This window comes from Notechis scutatus, chromosome 1 (assembly GCF_049901735.1).
Source record: "Notechis scutatus isolate UNSWTSFEM ecotype Mainland chromosome 1, rNotScu1.2, whole genome shotgun sequence".
Classification (NCBI taxonomy): domain Eukaryota; kingdom Metazoa; phylum Chordata; class Lepidosauria; order Squamata; family Elapidae; genus Notechis; species Notechis scutatus.
The window spans coordinates 58,382,467-58,401,614 of record NC_142009.1 but is presented as its reverse complement, the minus strand read 5'-3'; the positions used below and the strand labels follow the sequence as shown (position 1 = coordinate 58,401,614).

The window sequence follows — 19,148 nt, the reverse complement described above, 5'->3', positions numbered from 1 at the left end:
TTGAACCTCACCAGCTTCAAGGAGATCTTGAAAAGAAGATGGAGCCAAATAGGAGGGACTTTATAGGATAATAGCAACAAGGGCAAAGAGATGTCTCAAAATGTTATCTTCTGTTCAGCCTTGATCCTTAATATGGCATTCATATTAAGGATTAAGGGGAAGGTATGAAAGAAGCTTGGATCAGATGGAAACTGTATTATGCGGTCATTTCATCTGGTGCCACTAATTCTCATCCCAGATATTCAGAACGAAACTACAGTTGCTTGTGTTAAAAATAATGCTGAGTGGCACAGAAACATGAATCAAATCAAATCCCTCCTGTGTCTCTCCTGACAGATGTCACCCATCCAAATGACCATATTGATCTCTTTGTCAACTGCTCTTGCAATTGCTAACTACAGTCCTCTGGTTGTAATATTAGCCTTTTATGTCCTTAAACTGGAAAGAAATAATTTTATATTAGATGTAAGATTCATTACATCTGGGCCTAAACATTATTGCTGTAGACCAGGGGTCCCCAAACTTGACAACTTTAAGACTTGTGGACTTCAACTCCCAGAATTCTGGGAGTTGAAATCTACAAGTCTTAAAGTTGCCAAGTTTGGAGACCTCTGCTGTAGACACTGCGCAAGTTTCATAAAGAGGATTGGAGGGTTAATTATTTAGGAAAATTGAAAAAAAAACCTAATAAATAAATCATACACCTTTCTATTATATATATTCTCCCGTGTGCTCATTATACAGATTTTCTGTCACTGTTCATTTCAGGATTCAATTAATAAAAGTGTTAAAAAAATATTGTACATGCAGCAACAACCAAATCCCAAGAGGTAGTTATAGGTTCAGAAGCATAACATGGTTGAGGGATTGTTGAGTTGAAACATTTGCAAACTTTTTAAAAGCATTTTTTTAAAAAAATATGTAGGGCTGCTTATAGGGTATTAAAGGGGAAAGTGAGTTCTTTCCATGTGTGTAGAAATTGTAAAATTTGGCTGGTTTTATACAGATAGGAGAGAATAACAATCACTCTTCAAAACTGCAAGAAACAGCAAGAAACTGAAAAGAAGAGGACATCACAGATAACCCCCTTCCAAGAAAAGCAACTGTGGGAAAACACAACATTAAAAAAAAATGAAATTCATTTTTTATTCTACAAACTAATATAAAGAGGGAAGAAGAGGATGGTTTTTCTGAGCCTCATAGCATTGTCTTGAAAAGCTGATCTTGCAGAATTTTATAACTAGAACTTATAAAATCAATACCCAATAGTGGAATGATGAGGTTATCAAGAGGCTTTCTTCTTCAGTTCTTTTCAATGTTTGATTTAGTTTTATGTTTAAATAGTGATACTTTTGTTCCTATTCTGTTTCTCCAACAATACGGCCTCCCCCAATAGGAAGTCCCAGCATATTTTATAGGCATGAAATGAAATTAAGCCCCTCCCCCCAAATTAAAACATGTGAAATGGGGGGAATGGTGGGGGGGCTTGCTGTTAGGAAGTACTTTTGTTGCACACCTGGATATGGTGCTGCCTGCATTGACCCCGATACGAAGTACCCCACCAATGCCAAGGTCAACATCCAAGCCGTTGCCACCTGCCTGAAGATGCAAGGGGGGGGGGGAATTAAGTCACCCCCGAAAAGACAGCCTAGCCATTTTTGGGGGGCTCAAAAAAAAAAAAAAAGACCTGGCCTTATTATAAGAGAAACACGGTAGTATATTGCATACTTTCAAAATGCAATTTCTCACAAAGTGAAAAGTGCCGTAGTTGGTTTTTCCTAAGAAAACTATCAGCATACTTTGTGCATGGTGTCTGTAGAGCAAAATAAGAAGGATCAATGTTAAGGTCAGTGGCCTGGATGGATGGAAAGCTAAGCACAGTTCAAATGGAACAGGCAGAAGTTTTACAATTTTGTACTATCATGTGACATTTACTAACAATATTTGGCAGAAAGCGGGATAGCACCTGTCTTCATTACCAGGTTACCCTGAAAAGAAAGACATTGACCTGTGATTCTCCCCCATTGTATATCCATGTATATGTATATGTGTATCAATGTGTGTGTGTGTGTTTGTGTGTGTGTTATATAATCCTTCCAGATTAAAAAAAACTTTATAGCATCTTCCGAGTAGTTTAAATGGGACGGTATTGAAGAGGGTTATTTTTTTAAAAAGCTCCTTTCTATATTTTCCCAATATAAATTCTCCCAGTCTTCTCACTTGCTTAAGAGACTTGCTTTGAAAGAAGTCCAGTTTAGTGGCAGAGAAAGGGTCCTGAATATGACACCAGCACAGGGGTCTTCAAACTTGACAGCTTTAAGACGTGGACTTCAACACCCAGATTTCCTCCTCCAGTCCTGTTAGCTCAGGAATTCTGGGAGCTGAAGTCAGTAGAAAGTGACTTGAATAGGTTTTCTGAGAAAAAAAAAAATCTGTCCATGTCTCTAGCTGCCAGAATATGAACTAAACAGTCAAGTGATCTGATTGGGTAGAAGGTAACTGCACATTTAAACAATAAATATCTGGATTGTGCCCTAGGAAATAGGAATACTAGGAACTTCAGGTGGAAAATTAAATAGTAAAAATGACAGAGAAAAAAACATTAACCTGCCTCTGGAAAAAATAGTAACTGTAGTCAGAATCAGTCTCCATAGGATATCTTTAGTGAGGAAGTATTTCTTGGCATTCCCACATGTCCTGCCTGCCAAGTCCGAACTGATAAAGTCTTACTCACAGAAAATCACAAGGCAGCCCACAAAAATAGTCATTCATGAAGAAAAGCTGAAGTCAGGTTAAACTTTTTCCCGTACAAAGTTTCAGGAGAAAACACACCCACTTTTATCCCCTGTGAGGTGTGGGTTTGGTCAAAAAAACATATATTTTATTATGTAAGCTTTTTATCCAGAATCAAATAAGCCATGTGGTAAAGGTTTTGCTTTGTCTTTCATGCCCCTCCTGAGTAGATACAAAACATTAGAAGCAGTGCTTGAATTATATTACACTTTCTAGACATTTGATTAAAGTTTTGAGTACAGTTGTTGATGTTTTGCTTTCTTAGTGAATTAGGGCTGCATGGCATGCCAGCAATTAGGCATTATTACCCTGTAAGTTTACAAGTCAAAATGACCTTGCAGCTACCAATAATGTATTAAACTGAAACTGTTTCTGAATCTCACTGTCTTTAAAATAAATGGACTTCAACTCCTAGAAAAGATGACCTTTTCAATCAATCACAGGAAACAGATTTAACTGTCAATCTTAAGAACTGCTAGATCAGACTAGAAATTCAGATTTCAACTATATTCTCCACTCCATTTGAGACTTTTGAGAGTAAACAAAAGGTGCACACATGTGAACTGGTGTGCCCACATTTCTAGCAGACTAAATGTGAACATAAGGAAGCCAGGCAGATTGGTTTACCTTATCAAAGAAATATTTTTCCGGGGCACCTCTTTGAGGTCACTAATGGAAGTAGTTTTTCCTGCAAAGCAGTAATTGGGGTTATAGTCTGTCATAATTGTGGAAGTGCGCAGCTTGCTCAGCTTGTACTCAGGGCTCTGTAACTCCATCTGCACAGCTTGCAGCTCTTGGTGTTTCCGCCGATACACTAGAAAAAGTAAGAGAATCAGGAATGGGATTGAGAAATGCCATAAGGTTAAAAGCACACAAAGATACATGGGGATTGTGTTGTGCAGATTGACTTCAAGAGTGACAGGCAAGAGTGCGACTTATAGAATAAGGCTACATACTCACCAATAACTATTTGTGAGATATTGGGGACAAAGAAAAAGGTTTTATGTGGAGCACTGTTCAGGGAAATAATGGGTTTGGCATTACTACATGATTGTAACCATTAAGAGAGAAGACTAATCCAGAGAAGACTAATCCAGAATTTGCACGTGATTTCTGCAAGGAGGAAGATTTGAGATCTGAACAGAATAACAGAGTTGGAAGGGACTTTCTAGGTCATTTAGACCAGGGGTCTCCAACCTTGACAACTTTACAACTTGTGGATGTGCACTGGTTGAGGAATTCTTAGAGTTGAAGTCCACAAGTTGTAAAGTTGCTAAGGTTGGAGACCCCTGATCTAGACCAAACCCTCACCTAAGGAGCAAACCCTATACCATTTCTGACAGATGGCAGTCCAGCCTCTTCTAGAAAGCTTCCAGTGGTGAAGCTCCCACAACTTCTGAAGGCAAGCAATCTTCAACAGTTTGCTATGAACAGTGAGCTACTAACATATCATGATTATAACGGAAATAAAAATTACTTTTATTGCCAGCCCCTCAATGTACCTAATCAAATGGGAGAAAGAGGTCCGAGGTACTTCAGAATTTCTTAGCAACCAGAATCCCTTGAAGCTAATGCTTCAGATACCAAATGCTATTTTTTAGTGACAGCCTTCCCAGAAACAGGAAAGTTGGAAGGCTTCTTTGTCACCAGCTCAGAATGATGAGGTGCTTAGAGGAAACAGCATTGCAATTTCTTGAAAACACTACCGGGAAAGGCTGACAATTTGCTAAAATTTTATTGTTTTAGGGGAATGTTTGTCTCAAACTTTGATCCAGCAGTTTTCCCCAAGGACACCCAAAGTAGTTGTGCTCTGGTTGAGATGTTGCAACAACAACATGGAGTTATAATTTATGCGGTTAAGTCTTACCCCCTGCTTGGTGCAGAAATTCAAATGAAAGCATCTCTGATCTGTCCAATTTCTTTTGAATGCCTCCTATGTAGAGGAATTCATAATCTGTCTCTTAGCTCTTACAGTCAAATTGCTCTTACTATAAGAAGTATTTTTGAAATTTAACTGGAATATACCTTCCTGTAACTTTAAGCTATTATTTCTTGTTCTATATTTTGATATGACAGATCTGATGGAGGTCTCTCTCTGGAAATAAATAAATATGATGAATAGATCTTTGTATGATATCTTCAGGTATTTGAGGAGTACATTCATATTTGTCCATAGTCTTATGAAGGCTAAATATTTTCCTTTTACGACAGTCTCCCTTTATAATTCTCCTTATTCCCTTTGCTACCCTTTACAGACCCCATTGTCAAATTCTCCTTCCCTGTGAGGGAGTCAACTTGGGGTTGCTGTTTGCTCTTTTGGAAACTAGCTGCATTCATGCAGAAAGGCCTCTCTCTTGCATTCATACCTTCACTCATAAGATAACTCGTTACTCCCAAGCACCCAATCTGGTTACTCCCAAGCACCCAAGCTGCTTGTGATAAATGAACAACACTCCTTGATTGTTTCAAGAATGTGGTAATGTCCAGAGGCAGGCTCACTGAACCCAAGCCTTTAGCTTACAAAAGCAAATGCCAAAAACAGAGTGTGGAGAGTGGGATGGATGTAGGAGGAAAAATGATGAGCAAAGTGAGTGGTGTTGAGGTAATTTCCCGTTAGGAGAATGATGGCATACAGGGAGACATATAGAAAATAGTGTTTGAATAATACACACACAGCATACAGATACACTGCACAGTAAATGTAGGGTTTTACTTTCAATAAAGGTTTAAGCAAAGTTCAAAATAAGCAGTCCAAAGTCATTCACACATTAAATCAGTCAGTTTTCAATCCAGGGATAATTCAATAACAAAGTCCAGTGTTAGAAAAAAGTTCAGTAACAGACTTACATTAAATCCAGGAATATCAGTCAGTTAGGAAAAATGGAGGAACGGCAATCCTTTCCAACAGAAGGAAACAGAAATACACTCACACTCTCTTCTGAGACTCAGACTAAGACAACCCAGGTTTCTGGCTCCATCTTATGGCTGTTTGAGAAACCACACCTAATTACAGTTTTGCATTTTCTTAAAGATACAGTTTTAAAATGTTTATCCTGGTTTATATATTTCTAACCCAAATAGTTGTTAGGTGACTCATATTCCTAACAAGTGGTTATCTCCAAAGGTGAGAAATGGAGGCAATGTCTGGAGATTGGCAGCTGTTACAAGCAGGCAACAGGACTCATTCAACTGCCTGAATCACATGCTATGATGAGCAGGACATTCTGGTAGGAGTCCTGCATGGAGCTTGGAATTTTGCCAAGAGCTTGGTAGCTATTAGAAAAGGAATTGCCGCATTGAGACAGCACTTCATCCCAACTAGTACAAGAACTTTTGGAAAAAGGCAAACATATGCTACTTTGTAGGATTTGAGATTTTTGTTTGAACTGAATATTGAAAGACAGAGTACAAAGGACTGAGTATTAAATGCATATTTTTGTGGCAACATCATCTGGTCTCGAATGTTGATTCAGAGCAATAGCCTGTTGCTGGGGAAGATGTGTATTGCCATAAAGCATTTACGTACAGATTTGCTATGTCATGATACGTGAAGTCCTTGGAAAGCAAAGAACCCTCACATGGTGTTGTGTCCACAATTAGGCTCCAGTTGAATTTAACCAATGAGTAATGATGTGGAACTATGAATTGACTGATTCAGGTTTCTTTCTAACATTCTAAAGTCAGAGAGGATGTGATAGAAATTCACATGGGTGAAATTCACATTGTCTGTCCCCAGAAGGTAGAGCAGGAAGGGATACCTTAAAATTATCTTGAAGTATCTTTGTAATTGTTCTGATTCATGCTCTCAAAAGATAGCATATTTCATGAGTCAGCCTGCCTAGTTGGTCCATATCAAATTACATATCTACCAACTACTACAATTCTTTTCCTTGTTATTCCTCTGATCCTCAGAGGTCATTACCTTTTAAATATGATCTAGTGTTCTGTTTTATTTTGTTTTTGTTTTCCCTACAAGGGCCTGAAAACTGTATTCAATGATATGAAATATCATTTGAACTTTAGTTTTGGTTTTTATTCTCCAAAGGAGTCTATTGCTGTCAGCAGTCCCAAACCCGGGAAGTGGGAGACTCATTTATTTTTTTTAATAATTACTTACTGTATAGGTAGTCCTCGGCTTTCAATAGTTCATTTAGTGACTGTTCAAAGTTACAACCGCACTGAAAAATGCGACTTAGGAATGTTTTTTCAGTTATGACTTTTGTAGCATCCCTATGATCATGTGATCAAAATTCAGATGCCTGGCAACTGATTCATTTTTATGACCATTGCTGTCTTCCAAGGTCATGAGATTGCCTTTTGTGACCTTCTGACAAGCAAACTCCAATTCATTTAACAACTGGGTTACTAACTTATCAACTGCAATGATTCACTTAACAAGAAGGGTAGTAAAATGGGGAAAAACTCACTTAACAAATGTCACACTTAACAACATAAATTTTGGGCTCAAATTGTAGTCACAAGTCAAGAAGTACCTATATACAGTCCTAGAGTGCTTAGGATAAGATGATGCTGTCTGTCTGTCTTATAGTGCAATTAAAAATTTTAATGCTTATCATTCCTATTATTTAACAATTGTTCCCAAGATTGTCTCAAAATTGCATTGGCCCCTGGATACCTTTATATGTTTATCAGGTTAATAGGAGATAATAACTATCAGTAACATTCTAAACTTGGTCTCTTCTGAATAATAAAACAGCCTTAAAAATGCAAATCTGTTGCAGGATGAATAAACCATGTCCTTCCCTAAAAAGCGTTCTCTCCTGCTAGCAAAACTGAAATGGTATTTCTGCTTTGTGAGATCAGACAATACCTGCAAGGGTTTGAACCCCTTTCTACAATTTTCATAAGTATTTTCTCATCTGAACTTTGAGATGATTCATACAAAACATAAAATAAGGACATATGTGTAAATATCGTCAGTATTAAAAAAATATATTTTAGAGCCTATTTTTATTGCTAGTTTTCCAATATTATTTTGCCTTTGTGAAGTTCTTGAGGTTTTCTTTTTTAAAAGGAAATAAATAACTTTATATGGTCTTCAGACTTCAACTAGCCTCTGTTCTAACCTTTCAAAATCCTGTGGGAGCAATACATGCTGTATGGGGTGGGTGGGAATGGTGGAGAAGTAGAGTGTAGATCAAAATTAATTGGACATGTAAAAAGTTACTTTAAAAGAGTAATTGGAACTGGGCACAAAATTTCCCACAGCACGTTCTTGATTCTGGGAAATTTAACCCTGTGCTGTGTTGTAGATTTTGCCACAGTGACATTATTTCTGTTTCAACTGATAAATTACTAGGCTGTGTGCAAGATGTAGGACAGGATTTGAGAAACCAATTATAATTTCTCCCAATAAAGGATGATGGCTTTTAAAAGTCAAATAAAATATTCATTCAAAATTTTGTAATGAGAGTATAAGAAGTTAATGTCTTTGGGAAGGAGGAGGGGGAGGAAGCAGCTAGAAAATATCGCAATCTGCCCACACACATATAGTGGTTTTTTTTTAATTTCTAAAAAGATAATTAAAACCTATCTGTTAATTATTGTATTTGCTCTGACTCCAGAAATTTACACCTAATCTGTTGGCTGTTTGGAGAAGAAATGACTGTCTATCATGTCACAGGCAGGATCTAATCCTGGAATCATATTCTATGGTCCAAAGTAACGAGACCATATTTTTCCAGGTTTGAATCTTGCCTCTCAAATGAATTCATAAGATGATCCTAATTAAATCTTTATTGCTTATTCTCACCTTCCCAACCACAATAATAAGAATTACAAAGCTGGCCTGTTCTGCATAATGTTATAAGGATTGCAGAGAAGAATATATCTGAAGGGTTTTAAGACTGTTATTCACAATTTTACTTGCAATGTTGCTTGTGATGACCCGGGGTGTGGCACAAAGGAGTGGCATAAAGTCAGATAATCAGTAGGAAAGCCTTTATTAGCTCCAACCTTGCCCTCAATGTCCTGGTTACCTTCTGGCTGGAGAAAAATTCCCCCAGGAACAGTCTTTGGCTGCAGAAAATCAAATCCAAAATGTGGTCAACAAAAACTGTAACTATAAGTCCAATCAAGGCAAAATGAGGTAATTATTCCGATAGGGCAGGAGCAAGAATTCCAGATGTGAAAGCACAGCAATAAATCAACACGGTTGGGAAGACGCCAGGAACACAGATAAGCAAAATCAACACAAGATAAACTCACATTTGCTCCAGCAGCTGCCGCACTCAAAAAATGTGATGGACTGGGGGGTGTGGGGGAATGGATTTTTAAATTTCTTTTGGGAGGGAAAACCTGGAACTCTCAGATTCGGGTTTTCCCAGATGTGCCAATATGACAACTCTAATAAAATGGAACTTTGAGAAAATGCTTGCCTTGGAGTTTATTGGGTTGGAGTTTGTTAGTTGGAATGCTGACAATGAGAAGGGGGCTGTTAATTTATCAGCCACCCCAATGTGAAAACCCCTCCTTTGGAGCCCCTAGCCAACTGGCAGAGATGACCCCACTTGGGGTGGGAGGGTAAGATGTTCCAGAGGACAGATGCAATGGCATCTAAATTGCAACAATATTTAAAATAATTAGAATGAATACCTTTTCATGTCATTTAGTCAATTAAGCAGCCTTACCAACCTTGTGCCATTGAAATGCATTGGGATCATAGTGACAGAAATATCACCAAGCTTAGCCTTGAGGGCACCAGATTACACAGTTGATACATAGCGGGAAATGTCTCTGCCTCTCAAGTCCTGCCATGTTGCCTTATTGTGGCAGAGGTGTGTGTATATTCCAGGAAGGGGTAAGCAGAGAACAGCAGGAATGTATGTCAAGAGTATATACTCCCAGCAGGGTCACCCAAGCTATGCACATCATCCCATCTGACTAGTAAAAGTAAGCAGGAAGTCAAATGATTATTTAGTAACAATTTCAAAGGCATCCATTGCAAACAGCATGAGAAAGGGCAATTATAAACCACTCCTGTATTTGATCAGGAAAACCATACAGATATACAAAATAAAGTAACTGACAATATAGTGCCAAATGATGGGCTCCTCAAGTTGACCGGCATTCACCATATTACTGAGGAACAACTGAGGATCTTTCAGAGTAATAACGGTACTTATGCAGTTATAATAAAGCTTTAGGGATGTCTAGTTGCTGATGTTGCATGCAGAAAAATATCAAGTTGCAATTGTGAAGTCACAGTGGAAATGTGGAATGTAAGAAACTTGAACATGAGAAAACTCTGCACAATGGAAGATGAAATGCCTCTATAAGAGACTGTTATCTTAGGTATGAACTAATTGAAATGGATTGGAATTGGATACTTTCAGTCAGAAATCCATATTGTTTATTACTCAGGATGTGAAAAACAAAGAAGGATCAGCACCGCTTTCATGGTCCAAAAAGATATAACAAAGACAGTACATGGTACAATGCAGTCAATGACCAAATAGTATCAATTAGATTTGGCATATATTGCTTATCCAAGTTTATGCCCCATCAACCAAGAAGAGGTGGTTGATGAATTTTATGTCAAGTTTAAGCTAGAATTAACAGAACATACGCAAGCAAGATGTCTCTTTGTGGTTGGAGAGACTGAAATCCAAAGTTAGAAATAATAAGGAGGAAAACATAGGACAATATAGTCTAGGAAAAGAAAAAAGTAGAAGAATGACTTATCAGTCTGACTTATTTGTTTCTTTATTGCTAACAGTTCTTGAAACAACCAAAACAATGGTTGCAAACATGGACGTCACCAGATGGACTATACAAATACCTGTTTATATTATTAATATAAAGGCTCACTTATAATAGCAATGTTGTGGTCAGGACTAATTGAGAGCTATGTGGATGTTCCAAGTCAAGATAAAGTAGTAGAACAAAGCCAGACAGTTTCCATGATAGGATCTTGACTAGATACTCACCATTTTCAGGGAGAATAACAGGAATTGTTTTGTAGTCCTGAACCTCATTGATAGGAAACCTCATTGATAGGAACTATGGAATGAAATCAAAGCAGTTATTAAGGATGAATGAGAGACTGCTAAAGATCAAGAAACAGAAGAAAGCATACAGCATGTCAGAACAGACAATGGGAATTGCCAAGGAGAAAAGAGAAGCCAAAGCCAAGAAAGACAAAAATCTTAAAAAGGAAAACAAGAATTTCAGAGTGCTGTTAGAAGAGGTAAGAAACAGTATTACAATGTCATCTGTAAAGACATTCAAGATGGAAACAGACATCGAAAAACAAGGAAAGTCTTCTAAAAGACCTCCAAACTCAGAGAGAAGGTTCCAATTTGGAATTGCTACACTAAGGAATGCCAATGGACAGATAGTAATTGCTTTGAATTAGATTGAACAAAGATGGAAGGTGTTTACTGGAATTCTGTACAATAAAGATATCAACATCCAAGATATCTTAGAAGATATTCCTTTTTACCTCTAGCACTAGAAGATGATGTTAGACTGGCATCCCAGTCATTAACAAGGTGGAAGTTTAAAGGAATTGATAGAATATCTATAAAAATATGGCAAGCAATGGAAGAAAAATCAGTAAAGGTTCTAACTTAATTATGCCAGCAAATGTGGCGAATGACATACTTGGCAACAGATTGGAAGAGGTCAATCTATATACAATAACTGAGAAAGGAGACTTAACAGAATGAGGACTATTGTACAATATTCCACAAAACTGAACTGTGTAAAAGTAGAATGAAAAGAGCATCGACATTTTTGAATTTTGATGTTGGAGAAGACACTTGAAAATATCACAGATAGCAAAAGAAACAAACAAATGAACCATAGAAAAACTCAATGTAGAATCCTTACTTGAGGCACAAATGTAATTTATATGGATAAATTAGATATTGTGAATGTGCTATGCCAAGACTCCCTTGAGTAGCCCATAATCCTGGGAAAAGAGGAAATAGAAGTTGATGTTCAGCAGAAAGATGGATGGACTCAATTATAGTGGCAATAGGTACACCATTGGGAGTTCTGAAGATCCTATTTGGGGTTAGATCATCCTGGAGAAGATCATTGTCACTAAGAATCAACACCAACTTGATGGCACATAATCAATCAATCAATCAATTAGCCAGCTGGCCAGCGAGTCAGTCAGTCATTCAATGAGTTATGTGGATAATTTATACATTGGGTGTGAACAAAGAACTCACCTATCATAATCCCTGAGAAGGCTAGAATAAGACCAGCAACCAGAGCTGAAGTCACTACTGACAAGACCAAAGAAAGAGGAGGATTCTTGGTGGGCAGGATCAGTTCATCTGGAATATAAACATGACAACACATTAGTTATTTTCAACTTCTCTTCCTGTTACCTTTCCCTTCAAAAAAAAAAATCTGTATCTGTAGAAAACTTCCAACCCCACATGTTTTTGTATTAGTAAAAAAGATGTTTTGGATGCACACATTTAAAAATGTAGTGTCATGTGGAGGTAGGTATCTAGTATCATTGCACAAATGATCAATTAAACTTCCACAATGAGCTGCCCTAAAAAATTTTTTGCCACTGTAACCAGAATCCAAAATCAGCAATGGAGTCTGATTGGGGGTAATCCAACATAGTCAGAGAGCAAAACGTTTAAAGTTTGTAATGCTTACCTATGCAAGAAACACCGTCATTAGCCAACACATATCCATAGCCACAAATGCAAACAATTTCCTGAGTTTTCAAATCTCCATGGCACATATCATGATCACAATGACTGCAGTTCAAATATAGCTTAATGCTGACTTCACCATGCCCCTCTGTCACTAGAGAGTAGATGTAAGAATTATTGATTTGTATAATACCTGTAGGTCAAACATTCGTAACACTCTAAATAAAAAAAACAGCAAGTAGGATAATTGTGAAACTACCAGCAAAACTGATGGTGTCAAATAGCTTTAGTTATTGGAAGTGGCAGGATGGGGGTAGTAAGCAGGAATAGCTGCCCTGTGTTTTCAGTCATAGTATAATATTACTATTTTCACATATGATTTATGCTCAAATTATACTTGTATATGATTCTTTTTTTCTACGGATTTTTTTTTTACTACAAATGAACATATACAGAAGAGGAGATGTAAACTTAGTCCCACTCTGCTTTCGACCTTTACTGGAAGATACTGGGTTTGAATTGCTCCAGATTCTACCCATCTCTGTGGGAGATCACCCTCCCAACATGGTATTGCTCCAGTTATGTTAGAACTATAGTTCCTAACCAGTACATTTCCTGGGCATAATATTTCAGTTTTAGGGGAATAGTAATCAAAACATTTGAAGAGCATTAGCTTAGAAAATATTGTTCTCTAGGAATGTAGAACTTAATACCTTCCTAAGAGGTTTTTATAATGCCTAATTTAATATGGAATATTTTTAAGCTGTTTCAGAAGACATATTGCTGATATTCTATCTCTTCTGTACATGTGATAAAATAAATAACGGAAAATACCTTTTAACGCAGGAGTAAAGAGTGAACCATACTGGCTATTAATAAAGGATACACCATCCTCCCCATCCATTTCTGGGTCATTTTGTTCTGCTGCATTGCCACCTACAGAATTGGAAAACAACTTAAATAATTGTTGTATGGATTCCACTAATGCATATCAAAGAACAACAAAATCTCTTGCGGCACCTTAAAATTAAATAATACATTGTAGCATAATTTTTTGTGTGAGCTTTATGTGAGTAATCTGATATAAATATATCTTCATGAATGTTGAAAAAATAAAACTCACCATCTTTTGGGATAATGAGGCCAAAAGGCCAATTAGTATAAGAGATAAAATTATATTTTGAATACAAATGAATATAGAATTAAATCCAATAGATGAAATGGTCCATTGGCATAGTGATAACAGACCACTAGATACCATAAGTTATCACATATTAAAAAAGATATCACTCATGAAAAAAAAATCACCAGATGTTTGGACAATTCACTTTGGGTATTCCAACTTCAATTAAAGTGATCATCTTAAGAAACCTCTTGTGATCAGGAATTCTAAATACATGAAGGTTTGTGAATTCCCTCTCCAGTGACAGAGAAATGAGATCAAGGCCTCTATGTAACTTTCTCTTTTGATTGTTCCCTTTGAACAATCAAAGAAGGATCATTTTAGTCTACCATAGATTTACAAAATTCTTGTACTTAATACACATACATTCGGCCAATTGGAATATATGTATAAACTCAACCTTACAGACTTGGAGCCCTAGAAAGTACTTATCCATTTTCAAGAATTTGTTTATACTTTAAAGATACTTTGTCTATTCATCACCAGTGGAAATAGATCTGATTAAGTGGTCTGACCTTCTAAGGTTTATGCCACAATATATCTTTCAGGTGACACAAAACATTTTTTTCATGCAACATGGTTACCTTTTTGGTATTTGTCAAATGCAGGTAAATAAATTATACCAGTGATCAACACTTCAAAACAAAAAACATCTAACAGAGAAAAAAAAGCATACACCTGGCAAAATATACAATAAATTCCATATGGTTGCAGCTTAATGGTTTTTTAAGCTTCTAACATTCTGAATCTCAGATTAACAAAACTTTTTGGTTATTAATGAAATAAACGGGCATTATGGCAAAGTCCCCACCACAACGATGACAAATTAGAAAAAAAGGCATAACATAAACTCTGTACAGCCATTTGAATGAAAGACTGAAAAAAACATGATATGCAAAAATTAAGCTATACACAGCAATAGTAATAATTTTTATTAGCTTATTTAGTCTTCAACAATCTCTCCAGTATGGAAACTTATGGATAAATATGGTAATTCTGAAATGGCAGCCAATGTTAAACTGGGTTATGAAACTGTGCATTTATTTCTCATTATTTATTTATTTAATCCTATGGTATAGGGTTTCCTGCCTAAGCAGGAGGTTGGACTAGAAGACCTCCAAGGTCCCTTCCAACTCTGTTCTTCTATTCTGTTCTGTTTTGTTCTGTTCTGTTCTGTTCTGTTCCTTTCCGTTCCGTTCCATTCCATTCCATTCCAATCCATTCCATTCTACTTTTTTGTTCAAGCCAATCTACCAACCAATCATTCAACCATTCCCAGTTGCTTTTTCAAGAGTAGAATACATAACTAAATCATAGGTAAATTTAAATATTCATAGAGGAGACATCATTCTATTTTTTCCAAGAGAAAGTATGTGCATATGAGAGAATGTGGATAAATCTTTGGGTTATAACATCTCTCCTGATTATTGGCAATTATAATCCAAAATATCTTTTGAGAGTGCTAGATGTATTTATGTAATACATCTGTGGTTAAATTAAATGCTGTAAATATTTATTAGTTTCCTCCGAGATTCTCAAATATATTTTGGAAGAGCTGAGTACCATGATAGAGTTACTCTAATGTGCTTTTAGTTTGGTGTAAAAGGTCATCTGTACCATTTGCATCAGTCAACAATGTGTCTGGAATAGGATTTTCTACAAGCTCTTCTGAACTGCACAGATTACCATGTATTTGATATAGAACTGGTCCTCACATTCTGGTATTCAAACAATCAACTTAAAATATTCAACTCATTATAATAAAAACACAGTAATCAGCACATCTACCTCACTTGTAGTCAAAGGTGTTAGTAATATAAGGTATCATAATTTATCTATAACTGAGAAGAAGGGGAATTCAGGATGCTCAAAGTAATTGAAGATGATTTTTTTTTTTGCAAAATTTTTGTTTTCCTTGAAATGGCCATTTTAAGCTAGACAGTGTCTAACAGCCAGTAAGCACTAAGGCTTATTCTTGTAAGCCTTCTATTCTGGTGGTTCTGTTAATTTTCTCGGCAATCCATTTGCAAAGAAGATAAGAGCCCTGATTTATTTGCTTAATCTCTTGAACTTTGGGCTGAGGGATGTTCATGGTAAAAAAAACAAAAACCTCTTAATGAAAACAGTACTTTGACATCACCACATCCATACCATCCAATGGTTTGTGTGATTTACTCTTTTGTAAAGTTAAGGAACAAAAAGCAAACACCACCATCTCGTAAACATTTGCAGCAGAATCTTGAAGGTTGATGGCATGTCCTCATTAGAATTCTCTTTTCACCAAATAAGATGCATTTGAATAACTTTTGTCAAACGTTCTGCCACATTGACTGTGCCACAGATTTGGACTTGCACTAATGCCAAGGGATATTTCAACAGTTTGACACAGATACTAATGTAATTTGCAGAGATTTGATGTCACAAAGTAATGCCAACTAAATATCTCTCTCCCAGTTCCAACCATGGGGATATACACCAGCCTTCATTTCTCTGGGCTGCTTTTCATTAAAATATATTTGACAACATTCACCTAGCATTAAAAGGCAATATATACCCAGAGGTCCAGAATTCTGCATACAATTTTTTCCAAATCAATGTTTGTCAATAAAGATCCTAAAAACATATAGTTGAAATCAATCAGGTATAATTTCTTGTAGGTTTCCATTTTTTGCAGAATGGTCATTGCACAATTTGAAATCGGAAAGCAAAGAACATTGAAGATCACTTTCCAGAACACTTATGCATCTTAGTGTCAAGCTGTGAAAAGTGACATGCTTTTTTTTGCCTTTGGAAAAACAGAAGTTCCTCACTACTGTCCTTCCTTGCCTTTTAGCCAAGGTTATCTACAGAATTTTAAATCTAGCAATGGGTAAGTTGCTATAATACAACCATGCAGATTCTTGGACACCCTGTATAAATATGCAGCATTATGAAAAATTTCATATACAGATAGATGTCAAGGTAAATATAGATATGTCAATTATAGGGGAAAAAATTCAAGATTTTGCTGAGTATTAGCACTAAGGGAGGGAAAGGGACACCTTGAACACAAAGCCACTTTACCTATATATCCTCCGCCTCCTCCACCTGAGGAGCACCCCCCTCCACCCCCTCCGAAACCCCCTCTTGTCTCCCACCCCCACTTCTTCATGGCTTGGGGGCAGGATTTTCCTCCGGTAGCGCCTTCCAGCAAGGATTTTCCCGACCAGAGGAAGGAAGTGTTATCATTCCAGCCGCCTCCACCACCTGCAGTTCAACAGAAGGAAAAATAACATGCATAAGGTATTTATTGCAGTCCCTTAGAAGGCACAGACCATCAGGATGAAATCATGCTTCCCGTAGGAAGAATTTGTACAGGTTTCCTAAGAAAGGCTAAACATTTCTTTGGGCTTTGTAGTGTAGTATGCAAGCCTGTACATACACATTTAACAATCCTCTCAAGGCAACAAAACCTAAATTCTTAAACCTAATTCTGCTCATCTAGAGTACAGATTATACAGCAGTCCTAGGACATACACATCCTGGAAGAGGTTTATATGATGTTACTGAGCCAGTTAGATTCATGGAGTATGGCCCTGTCTATAAACTTATCCATTCAAATAATTGATATCACATTGGTATGTGAAAGATAAATGCCATCTAATTAGTGTAAAAGTACATGTAATATATTAAATCTGAGTAAAACACATTTGCCTGTTTCAGGAATTGAATTTCTTAGACAAAGTCAGTCTACTGTTAGCTTGTGTGTGTGTGTGTGTGTGTGTGTGTGTGTGTGTGTGGTGTGTTCCTTGGTACTGAAATAATCAATATGAGGAAACTTATAAATATCTCCTGTTCCCAGCACACATGTATAGTTGGTGCATTTGGAAATAGGATTTTCTAGGGAGAAAAAAATAGGGTGCCAAAATTCAGGTTTGCCATTCAGATGAACCAAGATCCAGTTCTTGCCACTTCCAAGTAAAAGAGCAGATAACCATACTAAATGGAAAATTCTTGAAAGCCACCACCAGATGGAGTAGACTAGATTGGACCAAATCTTTTGATAGCTATAATTTGCATTGTTTGGAGATTATCCGATGCTGTAATGGGCATGATTAGAACACAAATTGTTTGAGAATCTATGTCTTGAAATAGGACTATACTAAGTTTAAGAAATGAAGTAGCTGTAGGATTTTACATTTATAGCAAAGTTTCTGAATGTTTTTCGTTTCAAAATTAGGATGTCACCAATTTTCAACTACAAAACTGAGTGCTGCCAAAAAAGGGGGGCCACATACAGGAATGTAGGAAGTCAAATTGCTGTCTCCTAGACAATTTTGACAAACAACCTGCTCTAATATCTAATAGATTCCTTGTCCCTAAAATGTACAATAGAATTAAGCATAGTGTAGGTTAAAGGGAGCCCAGAACAAATGATATTTCTGTAATAATTTGATGCTTTCCCCATGCTCTTTATATTTCCTCCTGCCTACGGTGAATGGGTGGTAACAATATCATTTTTGTTCCTCTGTGGATCTTATTCAAGATAATGAAAGAGAATTTCCTATAGAAATGCTTTCAAAGGAGAAGAGAATTTGGGAGAAATGAGCCCATTGTGATTTTTTTTTTTTTTGTTTGGACTTCTTTTGTTGTTAAGGTGGTTAAGGGCTATGTGGGAATGTCTCCAGGGTCCTGAAATTTCCAGGGGGTCTGCTTCACTTAAATCCCAAAGCAACTTTTTCTAGTGAACCTTTTCACTACGGTCACTGCTGAAGAGGGGTTGAGAAATTAAGAAATAGAAGGAATTTTCATTCCCCTAAAGTGAATGATCAGCCATATGGTTTATTTAGAAAACACTGAAAGGTATTTTTGTATTCCTTTTTCCTGTTGGCTAAAATAGATACCTATAAATACAAGACTGTTTCTTTTTCTCACATACACACAGAAGGGAAAATTGCAAGGAACAATGTCAACAAGCAATTGCAATCCTAACAAAATGGGAAAATGCACATTGTATAGAGTTACAGTTTTTTTAATCTACTTTGCCTGACAGTTGGACTTGTCTTCCTTTGTGATAAATATAGTACATTTTAATGCTCCTAAGCTTTGTAACTTAATTTCCTTTTTTTTGTACTTAGTCCCACATTATGGGTTTTTAATTACACTTTTGTGTCTGTTGACTCCTGCTGTTTTATTACTCTTTGTTATTATCCCTTTATTTATTTTAGCCCATTTCATTTGTTTCCTTTTCAATGTATTTTTATGCAAATGATTTAGAAATAACATTTTACACATTGTTTTTAAAATGTTTATACAAGCTGCCATTGGAAAAACAAATAGTGCGAAATATGACATTAGAAATTAAAATAAGTAATAAAGCATCACACACTGATGCTCTGAAACATTATCACAATCTGATCTGTCTAAGGCTCATAGGAGCAGCTGTCTTGATATTTATAGAGAGGCAAACCCTTGGGCTTGCTGTATACTGGAAATACAATTAAATACATCTGGGAGTGGGCACTGGATTAGTACAAAACAGACTTAAA

General features: G+C 36.6%; 1 protein-coding gene across 2 annotated transcripts in view; it reads right to left on the bottom strand.

Moving 5' to 3' along the window:
- Positions 1–12,084, bottom strand: part of LOC113420116 (ALK tyrosine kinase receptor) — a 34,526-nt gene extending 22,442 nt beyond the window's left edge. Inside the window, exons 1-2 of one of the 2 annotated variants that reach the window (XM_026679915.2) lie at positions 11,994–12,084; positions 3,421–3,607 (exon numbers count right to left, since the gene is read on the bottom strand). In XM_026679915.2, the coding sequence (XP_026535700.2) occupies positions 3,421–3,607; positions 11,994–12,000 (194 nt within the window). In that variant the 5' untranslated portion in view covers positions 12,001–12,084. Of the gene's footprint in view, positions 1–3,420; positions 3,608–8,792; positions 8,909–11,993 lie in introns of those variants that run through there. The other variant, XM_087965122.1, reaches the window with a different exon arrangement.
- Positions 12,085–19,148: the final 7,064 nt, after the last annotated feature.